Source organism: Trachemys scripta, chromosome 12 (genome assembly GCF_013100865.1).
Source record: "Trachemys scripta elegans isolate TJP31775 chromosome 12, CAS_Tse_1.0, whole genome shotgun sequence".
Taxonomy (NCBI): domain Eukaryota; kingdom Metazoa; phylum Chordata; order Testudines; family Emydidae; genus Trachemys; species Trachemys scripta.
The window spans coordinates 22,829,340-22,840,883 of record NC_048309.1 but is presented as its reverse complement, the minus strand read 5'-3'; the positions used below and the strand labels follow the sequence as shown (position 1 = coordinate 22,840,883).

General features: G+C 43.3%; 1 protein-coding gene across 2 annotated transcripts; it reads right to left on the bottom strand.

Moving 5' to 3' along the window:
• Positions 1 to 268: 268 nt before the first annotated feature.
• Positions 269 to 10,161, bottom strand: SLC32A1 (solute carrier family 32 member 1). 2 transcript variants are annotated; one of them, XM_034787927.1, is made up of 3 exons: positions 9,673 to 10,161; positions 4,364 to 5,134; positions 269 to 2,406 (listed from the first exon to the last, which is right to left on the bottom strand). In XM_034787927.1, the coding sequence occupies exons 2-3, from the start codon at positions 4,739 to 4,741 to the stop codon at positions 1,219 to 1,221; spliced, it is 1,566 nt and encodes a 521-aa protein (XP_034643818.1). In that variant the 5' UTR covers positions 4,742 to 5,134; positions 9,673 to 10,161; the 3' UTR covers positions 269 to 1,218. The 2 variants fall into 2 exon arrangements, with proteins under 2 accessions (XP_034643818.1, XP_034643819.1); XM_034787928.1 differs by lacking the exon at positions 9,673 to 10,161 and adding an exon at positions 7,865 to 7,993.
• Between the last annotated feature and the right edge of the window lie 1,383 nt (positions 10,162 to 11,544).

Genomic DNA, 11,544 nt, shown 5'->3' with positions numbered 1-11,544 from the left:
AGTTTGGTGTGAGTGAGAGAAAAGGTCATACATGGTCACTGGTGCAGCTGTGAGGGAGGGGGCTGGCCTTCTTCTTTCCTTTATTTTTTCATTCCTTCTCTGGCTTGCTTTCTCTTTCTTGTTTCAAAAGCTAAATAAAGGAGGCATCTTCCCTTCAGCCACTCCTAACACTGCCCTGATACCTGCATACTCCTCCTCTATCTCTCATGATGTTGGTTAGACTCCTCCAACCTGCAGTCCCTATAACAAACCATGCCAGCCATAGTCGTTATGTTTTCTCTTTATTGTTTGATATATTTATGTACCACATTATATGTTAAAGATAAATCTTCTGATATACATTTTTTCATCTTATTTACCACAATTACACCACACGTACATTTGAAACAGCTGCACAGATCTGGTGGATTGCACAGAATGAGTTTTGTCTTGTTTTTGTAGCCTGAACGCTTTCAAATCCAACAACTTTTTGTTAAATTTAGAAGTCATGATTATTTTTTAAAAAAAATAAGGAGAACTGAACTCCAGGTCTGTGATTTCAGCTGGAGGCAAAAGGTCTTGATCAAATGGGATTACTGGATATGAGTTAAAATGGAAGAATTCAGGATATGTATTTATTATATTACTACAATGTAAACATTACATCTCACTGGGATCATTGGTCACCAGCTGTTACCATTTTAACTGTTTGGTCATTCATACAATCTAGGTCTTGTCTACACTTCTGTAACCACCCTTCAGAGGGTATAAAATAAGGGAACCTCCCTGCCCCCACTCACTACTCATAATCTACTTTTAATTTTACAAAAAAACAACCCAAATCCATTGGGTTGACAACTGTGTTTCAAATCTTGCAACCCTGACTTGCATAATATTTGCAAGACTATTACCTTAAAAATTGTTTCTAGATAGGGCATTTTACAGCCCTACAATATATATTCTAAAGAAAGTTCAGACCATTGTTTAGAGGGTAGGAGGGTTGTCAGATATTTTCCTTCAAATAATTTCTAAATAAGAAAAAATATATTGAAATTTTAGCTTATTAAAACAACTGCAGGGCAAAGACTTGATTTTATTTTATTTTTTAGGTTCTATGACTTACTTTGTTGGATGCACATAACTAAAATAATGAATTTTTTTTTAAAAGGATACATAATTATTTGGCTATGTGGATGTTCTGTGTAATTCTCTTTTAATGTAACCAGCTCTGGCCATTCTTTAGTCTTCTATGTTGGAACCATAAGCCTCTATGAGGCCTTCTAAAGAATGGATGAATCCAGACACGCTGCATATACCACCTATAACGAAAATGGCAACATCAAAGAAAACATGGTGCCACATGAGCTTCCTCCACAAGAGCTTGAGGTGGAAGAGGCTTGGGAGCAGGAAACAGAGGCCTGCACCTGTGAGGCTCCCTGTAAGACCCATCAGGAGGGCAAAATGAGGGACATAGATAGCCATTAACAAGGTGAAAACTACTAGGGCACACCTGAGGGTGAGTCCCCAGGACTTGAGCCTCCCATCACCCCCATAACAGTTAGGAAAGACCGCCCTGTTTCCATCTTGGAAAAGGGACTTCTCCAGGACTTCCACAGCTGCAAAGAAGGGCAATGGGTAGGAAAGCAAAGCTTTGGACACCAAGAAAAGGTTGACTACCGCCCTAATGGTGGATGGCAAGTTGTCTGTGATGACTTCTTTAGTCTCATCAGCCCAGGTTAGATAGGCTACCAAGGCAAAGAGTCCCTTGAGAATGCAAGCTGCTATGTGAGTCCAGTTCATCATGCAATGAAACTCCTTGGGGTGCTGCATGTTCCCCTCTAAGGAAGGCAGAAAGATCTGGGAGGTGTAGCTGAAGACGATGATGCCAATGGAGATGGGGAACTTCTTCACATCAATGTAAAACTTGACTTTGTCCCAAGCCCAGTCACGTGCTCTGGAGAGACAGTAGGCAATCACCAAAATGTTGATCACAAAGTGGGCTAAGGTGCAGAGCAAGCTGAACTTCGAGACAGCCTTGAGGTTCTTCAAGAAAGCACAAGGCAGGAGCACAGCTGTGGCAATGATAGACCAAGATTTCTGGGAGACAGGCAAGTTTGGGAAGCTGTTGTACATCAGGTTCCCACTGACCACCACATAGAGAATACAGGTCATGACCAGCTCAATGATCTGAGCCACATTCACAATCCTCCCTCCAAGCTTGGGAAACCTGGGAGCACAGCAAGCGTTAGCAATGTCGACATAGGAGTCTCTCACCCTGACTATCTCCCCATCTTCATTCTCTTCGTAAAGACAGGCAATAAGGATTTTCCCAGTGTAGCAGCAAACTACTGCAGCGAAAATAATTAAAAAGAGTCCTAGATATCCACCGTGAAGGATAGCATAGGGCAGGCCAAGAACAAACATCCCCTAGAAAGAGACAAAATGGATACTGTAGTGTTCATTTTAGCAAGAGACCACACACACACACACAGCAGCAAGATCTCTCTCTCTCTCTCTCACACACACACACACACACACAAGATTCTACTCGATGCAATCAGATCACAAACCAACAGCAAGATCCTACTTCATATAATCAGGTATGAGAGAGAAATTAAAAATGAAATCGGACAAGGATTCCTGCTTCACTTGTCTGTCTAGAACTCTTTTTTAAATGTCTGAATATTTCCTGAGCTGCTAAATTGAATTGAAGACAAGCATTTTAATATCAAATAAAACCACATTTGATCAGAATATGTTAAAAATCTGTTTTCGGAATGAAAGGCAGAGAAGTTAGTCATTTCAGAATTGGAAAAGGAACAGTCCTCACGATTTCATAAAACATTCACTCTTATTATTATTTTATTATTGTTGTTATTATTACTCCGCTATTTTAATTTCCCAACCTCTGAATATCTTCTATTCCCCACTCAAACATATAGGACACTGAACCTGGTTTCGATCAAAACAGAGACCCCATTTTAAGGGGCAACTCTGGGAAAAAGGTTGGAAATATTCATATAGCCAGATTAAAAATCATTGGGCTGCGTTGCCACTTACAACACACACTCTCCATGATGCAGTTGCTTTTGACAAACTGAGGATGCCTCTGCATTTGAGAGCGCGAGTTGCTTGTGGGCTCTGTCCGCATTACTGAGAGATTCGGAGGGTGACACCTTTAAAAGTCTCTAGCTGCTCTCCCCAAAGGACTTGTTTTCCATTTGAAATTGCCTATAACCCTGTAAGGAAACACACTTTATATACATAATCATTCTGGAGCTAGAAAGTTGGGTTGGGGGGTTGCTACGACAGGCAACCCCATCACTGTTGTTCTCTTCGTGTGCATGGTGCCCAGAGGGAAAGGGTCCAATGGGTAGAGCATTCATTTAGGAACGTTATCAGTACAGATGAATTAACAGACGGAAGCTTTTTAAGAAGAGATGAGAGACTCGTAAAACCGCTCGGGTTTTATTTGCGACGGGTAATCATTTCGGGGTGAAATAGGTAATATTCCCAGATCCGGGCAGTCAGGGGAGGAGGCTGGGAATAGGGGGACACTAAATCCCCTCAAACCCCAAATGAGAATCAGTCACAAATACGCACCTCACGTTTACAGCAGTGACTCTCCTGGCGAATACCAGGACTTTGGGAGAAAACAGATTCAGTGGGAACACACCGTCGTCAGGTGTATTCATTTGCTTGTACTGTGTTCAGGTGAGATACTTTAGCGCTCAGTGGCCAGGCCATTCTAGTTGTTCAAGTGATTTCTATTTACAACAGGAGAGAGTTGGCAAAAGCCACGCGCTCCTTCTCATTTTTAAACTTTACTGGGCGACTTGTCATGTTATGTGGAGTGGAAAGGGGATGATCGCTTTTTTTTCTTTTAGTAATTTACCCCCGAGCCCAAACTGAATTGACTCCATAAAGGCAAGCACAGGGGAGTGGGCTGCATTCCATATTTACACCCTCTCTTGGCCTGATCTCTCTGTCCGCAGACCCATCCCACAAGCGTTTTACGCCATCAAAATATAATTCCCGAGAGGAAGAAAAAGCATACAATTGGGGGTGGGAGGGGGCTGACATATTTGTGTAACAAGCACGATCTGAAACCATGTTGTGAGTGTGTAAACACCCGCATCTCACAGCACACACACACAGATCCCCAACGCATGTGCATGCCATTTCTGACTGGTATGTTTCAAGGTTCTGCGTTAGCCTGGAGGCAGCAGGGAGATTTCACACACACACACACACACACACACACACACACACACACACGTTATTATTATGACTCTTGTTCCCTATACATGCCTGCCCAGGTAACCTGCAGCACTGGGGGGCGTGCTGCTTGAGGTGTGCAGTGAGATGGCCCCCTCCCCGTTACCTGGATTGCGTTGGTGACATTCCACCCAGCTTCCCAGGCGGTGATCTTGGGCTTGCCTTGGCTGGAGAGCTCCGAGCATATGCCCTCGTCCTTGGAGGCTGACGGGGGCAGGGGACCCGTGCCATCCCTTTGGTAATGGATATCCCCTTCTAGGGGAGGCTCGGCTCCTTCTTCGCTGGCGTCCGACTTTAAGATGTCCATCTGAAGCCCTTGCCTGTGCTCCATGTCCAGGTCATCGCAATGAACAAAGCCCACCGCCTCTTCATCCGTAGCCGCCTGGAAGCCCATCCTCGCAAACATGCCGCTCACTTTGGCCTGGGACTTGTTGGAAACCGAGGTGGCAACGTTGGAAAGCTTGCTCCGGATCAGAGTGGCCATGTTGACTCTCTTGCTTGGGATCCTCTAGCCACCAAGAAGCCGGCGATCCTCGGCACCAGGCGAGAAAGTTCTGCTGCTGCGGGGCTGGCAAAGCCGCTATCTCCACTTCCTACCGCAATTGGACCTTCTCCCCTTCAGTGTCCCCTGGAGCATGACCCCGCTCGGTCTGAGTTCCTTGGCACCTCCCGATCAACACCTCGCCCTCTTCCTTGTGCATATAGACTGGGGAGTGAAGTGGGGTCCCGGGGAGGGGGTCTCTGCAGTGCTGGGAAGCGGGGGTCGGCGGCCTGGTACCCAGCCTGTGCTCCAGAATATCCCTGTCCCCTCTCTGAGCAGCAGAGACGCGGGTTGGTTGTCTCCAGCCTCAGTGATGCCCGTGCAATGCAGAGGAGCCTAAGGGGAGAAAGGCAGGGGGACGTGGGATGATCACCAGATTGCTAACGCAAGCCTTTTGCTGTGCACACCACGTCTCCATCCCAATGCGCCCATCTATCAGAAGGAAGGGGAGAGGATTGCTGCATTTCTGAGGGAGGTACTACAGTCCTCATCAATGCCCTCCCCCCCGCCCTTTACACAGCAACCCACACCTTCTCGGCTCTGCCATCCACACTGCAGAGGGAGAGAGGGAGGGGCGGTGGACGGAGATAGGGGGTAGTTCCCCCTCCCTGATTTATATGTATATCTATATTTATATCTCTATCTTCCCAAAGGAGCCGCCTAGCCCTGATTTGGGAGCCGATTTTCGCTGGCAAGACAGGGGCCCAAATTCAAACTCCACTGGAGGCTGGGAGCTTCCGCTTCCATCGTTTTGTCTCTCGAACGATTCCTAAGTGTAATTAATGTTGCTAGAAATCCGTGCATCATTTTTTGTTTGCCAAAATACAGCGTAATGCACTAAAGCCGTATGTGGGAAGCATAGACACCCAGATTTAAACGGCTATATACCTTCTTTCTATATTGTATAGCTAGATACAGATTCCTTGTTATTATACGTATATCATGCCTCTCTGTGTACCCACACAGATGCCTTCTGATTGTCCATATAGTTTATATCTATAGTTTAAATATAGATTTCTCATTATAAGTATATTCTCTATCTACATCCAGATACAGATTCCTCCCTATTGTTCATCTATTTTATATCTGGATACAGGTTCTCATTATAGGTATATTCTATATTTATATAGATGCAAATTCCTCCCTCTTGCCCATATATTTTAAATCCTGATTCAAATACAGATTCTACTTTTGTATATATAAATTCGATAGCTGTATGTAGATACAGATTTCTCCTTATCTTCCACGTTCTATAACTACAGAAGTCACATTTAGATATCACCTTATTACATATAGATATATAATAAACTTTAATTTTGTTTTCAAATGCTTATATATATATTTAATGCAACAGCCTTAAAATTATTCATCATTTTTATTTAACATATTTCCCTGGGCTAGAGATTACCCGGTATGGTGAAGAACTGAATACTCAGTTCCATTTGGGGAAAACCTATAAGGAAATCTATACCATTGTAAGGGAATGCGTAATTTTAGAGCAGTATTGTTTAGGGGATGCCATCTTCCTTTCCTCCTGAATACTTGGATAGGGTTTTTATTTTTATTTTATTTTAATTTTATTAAGATGTTACATGCAAGCTGTAAAAATCTCCTTATTGTTTGCTGATTTCACAAGACACATATATTTGATTTTTCTTTAACGATTCTTTTTAGTTGCCAAACTAATTTTTTATTAAAGATAAGCAGAATTGTCGACACTACCGATTATTTTCCTAGTTAAGTATTAAAAGATAGGTGACTAATCCAAATCTGATTGAACTGAGAAAAGGAATTGGATGTGGAATTAAGATGAAAACGACTAGAGGCTGAAGAAATACATCCACCATTTCTCGTGAGATGCCTTTAATAATAGGAACCAGTTAGAACAGGGATTTAATAGGCTACAGTGTATCTGAATTGAACCAATAAGAACTGACACTAGTTAGAGCTTCACCAAAATAAGAAAAACTAGTTATTTTATTATTGTTGTTCTGTGCATTGACAATTGTATCCTAATTCCTTTCTGTAATGTTCCTTCCTGAGATCCTCTGTGTGGACCTGGGTGCGAAAGGTCAAAGAGACCCCAACCAATGATGCTTATTTATAGCAAACGGTTCTCTGCAAAAGAAGGAAGGCCGGGAGGTGCATTAGCAAACCAGGGCTCATCTCTGCCTTTGCTTTGGAGAAGGAATTATTACATATCATTGCACAAATAGGTCGAGAAAGAGGAGCGCTGCCCATTTTTTATCCATATTTAGAAACATCCAGCATGCATTTGGAGCTACGGAATTATCAAATCGCAACTAGAATTTAACTTCCATTTTTAAAAATCCCCGTAACTGAGAAAAAAATTATCACAAATTTAGGTGTGTTTTTTTAATCAATGAATGGCTAGTCTCTTCCTCCACCCCACTCCCCCATCCCCCGACGCTACCACTAAACGGGAAATGATTTTTCTTTTAATTCAACGAGATTTTAATATGTTCTAACATACGATGGAATTTGTTGTCGAAAATGAGGTGGGAAAGGCATTCTGGGGTTGTGCGATTCATCCAAACCATATTTCTTAAGCCCAACCCTGAGTTCTCTGATTCCCAACACATCATAGATCAAAGGGTACCAATTCGCTTCAGAGGACTTTAACTTGTGAAACTGACTTGAGCTGTAGTAAAGCCCTGAGAATTTTCCACATAACCCACAGAACGAAACACCTGATAATCCAACAAATATATTGTCTTTTGAGGGACTGTCAGCTCCGCTGCAATTTTTCCACCAGTCGAGTAGCAAAGGAGCGGAAGAAACGATTAATTATACAGTAATTTGATGGTTTTTCTAATGCCACTTAAAATATCATTTTCCTTTCCTCCAGTTTATAATTGTTCATTAGCATAAACCAAAGGAAGAATTCTATTTGTTTTGTTTTTTTTAATCAAATGTATCGATCTATCTCGAAGTGTTATTAATTAATTATAAATTTACAAACTTTAGGGAACCTTAAACTACCGATCCTATTTATTCTCTATTGAAAACAAACATCTGTGAAGAATGTAGATATTTGAAACTAACCTCTGTCTTCCCTCTTCGTTTCTCTGGTCCTTTTGGCTAGAAATGGCGAGCAGACTCCTGGTGCTAACAAGATATTTCTGTGAACGCCCCATTAGTGGACTTTAGCTATTTCATCAAACGGGGAAAGCCCCATTTTTCCCATTAAGAGCTTTTAGTTGTATGATGTCAGTGGCACCTCCCTCATCAGAAAGCCACCAGCCAAATAAACCCTTGTCCATCTCCCATCCCATCCACACCAAACCTAGGGCAATCCTGACAGACAGGGAGGCAAATAAACAAACTCAACCCCGGAGACAGCTAAATGTAGACCCAAACAAACAGGGGCGCAGTGTAAATGGGGTTTTCCTCTCGCCGATTAATTTCTCCAGCTCTATGTTTGAACCCAGAGTCTCTTGGTTTAAAGAGACCACACTGGCAATCAAAGCAGGATTTGGGGGGGGGTTGTGGGACCAAAGCAACCACGCGTGTTTGGAGCTACTGGGGGCATTTTCGGAAGGTAAGAGAAGGGCGCTGAGTAGCAGGGAGACTGGGGCTAAGGCTCAGGGCTGGTGTACGGAGTCCAGCAAGCAAGGCTAGATGCCAAAACACCAGAGCAGGCAGCAGACACTCCTCGCTGGTCCCTAGCACAGCACACGCCTTGCCTCCGTCTTACTCAGAGTCCGTTACTTCTTCCCCCTCTTGCGGGGTATTAAGGACGCAGGGTGAATTCCTGACTCCTGTGATGTCAGTGGCAAACCTCCCATCGACTTCACTGGGGACAACCTATATCCCACTGTCTTCCTATTACACAGCATCATCATGCACCTTAATATACAGATCAACAGATGCATCTCTCTACATATACTAGGGAGCCGGGAGTTTGGGTAATACGAGTTCGCTTGGTCACCCAGGCAAGTCTCTCTTTCCCTGGTACGGAAAAATACAAGCACATTTCTCTCCTTCACAGCCGGGGTTTGTTCCACTAACAGTCCCGGTCCCGTTCCCTGCAGCATCGACTCCAAAGAAGGGTTTGCCCAGATAACTAAGTCGCGCCTCTGTGCAGCTCTGCATTGTTACCAGGGAACAGAAACCAGGGTAACAGCAGCATCCGAACTAAGCTCCTGTTCCATCCACACCGGATTGCTGCAGAGTCCTAAGTGCTAGAACTCCTCCTAAAACGCCCATTTGTATAAACCGCTCCCTGATACAATGCGGAGCGAAGCTAAGAAATGATACACAGATTCCTCGAGTACAACAAGTCACCCCTATAAATTACATCTTTAAATGTAGTCTGGATTTCCTATACTGCGTTTCTTTTTTTAAATACAACTACATTTAAAGTCAATCACTAGCTAAATGCATTTTTTTTTACACACGTACCCATCCCTGTTAAACGGAACTCCGCTTCACTATGTTGAAATTCTACAGCAAAAGAAAACAAAAATCTTAAAAGGCAGTTTGCCTCTGAATAAAACTGAAAAAACAAGCAACAAACTAACAGCCAAGCAATACGTCCCCTAGAGGAAAAAAACTCTATTTACATCAATCCACAATGAAAATGACTCTTCCCCCTCTGCCCACCCCCATCCCCATACCTGAGAATTCTTTCACAAGCAAGAAACTTCCTCCTGGCTAGTTTGTGTGTTTCCCAGCAGCTTCCTTTAATGGATTTCTGTAAAAGCTACCCTAAACTTTTGCCATGGTCTAAAGAATGGATTCAAGATATAACTGGAAAGAAAGAAAGAAAGAAAGAAAGAAAGAAAGAAAGAAAGAAAGAAAGAAAGAAAGAAAGAAAGAAAGAAACTGCAGAGAAGAGTTTTGGCGTTTACCTATGCTTTTCTCTTCATCTTCGCCGGCAGTGCATTATTCCATTAGAAAGTGGGGAATGGATGAGGACCAGGGACAGCACAGAGAGAGAGAGAGAGAGAAGAACTACGTCTACGTCATTCTTGCTTTCCCCTCTAACTAATAATTATCCCCAAGCAGGATGTTACATCTAAACATTGCCCAAAGGTTAGCAGGTCTCCGGGGTGCATTTGATCTGCAAATAATTTCCGAACGGAGCGAAAGCAGAGCAAATAACAATTCCTAAGCCCCGGCTTCACAAAGACGGAAGGGTTTCCATTGATTTTTATACTTTGCTTGTCTATATAAAAACAAAGACCTGGGTGCTTTCTGGAGCCTCAGTCACTCCAGGCGCTATCTGGAATGGTCTTCCTTCCCACCCCTTGTATTTAAACAAAGCGCATCTCCTTTCCAGACTCAGGACAGGGCGAGTATCTGTTCCTAAAGGGAAGGCTAACCGATGCTGACCAGCTTGTCTGCTTTGACGGTAAGTTCTCGCTGAGCCTTGCCAATGTGCCAGGAAATCTAATGGGACTGGAACTGCCTTGCAAAGCCTTCCATGGGTTAAATGCACTCGCCTTATCTACACAGCCCAGGCACGGTGCGATTTGCACTCGCGGCTCCTGATTTAATAACCTGGGGGGAAAGGCTTTTCATGACTAAAATTCCTGGGGCGGGGGGAGGGGGCAGAGGAGCCCATACAAAGCAGGATTCCTCCTGCAGTTACTCTACGCACCGACTCTCCTAATGTGAACTGCAGATGGGCAAGGCGAATGGGCTCTCAGCCTGGAAGCAGTTCTTATTCAGGAAGGGAAACTGGAAACATATATTGCCCGGTGCAAAGTTCTACAGTTGTGTTGCCAATTTTTAAAGGGTGTCTACGAGAGGAGAGGTTGGGCAAGTCCTTTGCTCTCTGCCTCAGTTTACCCCTCTGTAAAATGGGTATTATAATGGTATTTACCAAACCCAAAAGGGTGCTGTGAGTCTGAACTAAAGGCTGCAAAGCGCTTGGAGATCCTCAGCTGAAAGATTCCATGTTCAGGGTATGATCATGCATCTAACCTGCTCCCAGTGCAACATACAAGAGATTTAGGTCGTTAGAAAATTAGACCCCACCACACTGGCTCTGGTTATTTGTGTTCCATTTAGGAGCTAATCCTACTGTAATTTCTCCAGTCAAATAAATATACTGAGAGGTCAATTCCGAATTCCTCGCACATGCCAAACTCCAGTTGATTTGAACAGGAGAGTTGGGTGAACCACCACTGCAAGATTACAAGGTGTGGATAAGTTTTCACTTGAAAATGATAACTTTTGCTTTGGTTTCATTTTAGCTGGTTGGTTACTAGATGGGTGAGAGACCCTATGTGACCAGAGAGAATTGTGGATACTTGAAGGTGGATTGATAGCATTTGTGTGTAGTGAAAAAGCAACTACCCTGTAAAATGTGTACTTACTCTGTACTTAGATATGTATGTATGTTTTGAAGTTAAGTGACTAAGGTGCATACAGCAATTGCCACAAAAAGTCACCATTTGCCATACAATTACCACAGATATCTCTTAATTCTTAGTCTAGGGCAAAAATTATGATATCTCAGATAGTATTCTGAGGTAACTGTTAGCAAGTGCTGATTTTAAGGGCCACTATTGAAATCAATAATTATATCTCTGTGTGTGTGTGTGTGTGTGTGTGTGTGTGTGTGTAGATTAGACCACAGAGGTCAGAAATGGCAAAGATTTGCCTACCCATTGATAAAAACTGTACAGTATCTAGCTATCCCCTCTGGTATTGTAAACATGCACCTTCTTGTTCTAAGCTTTCAGACACGAGTGGCTGTACAGTACAGAAATTCA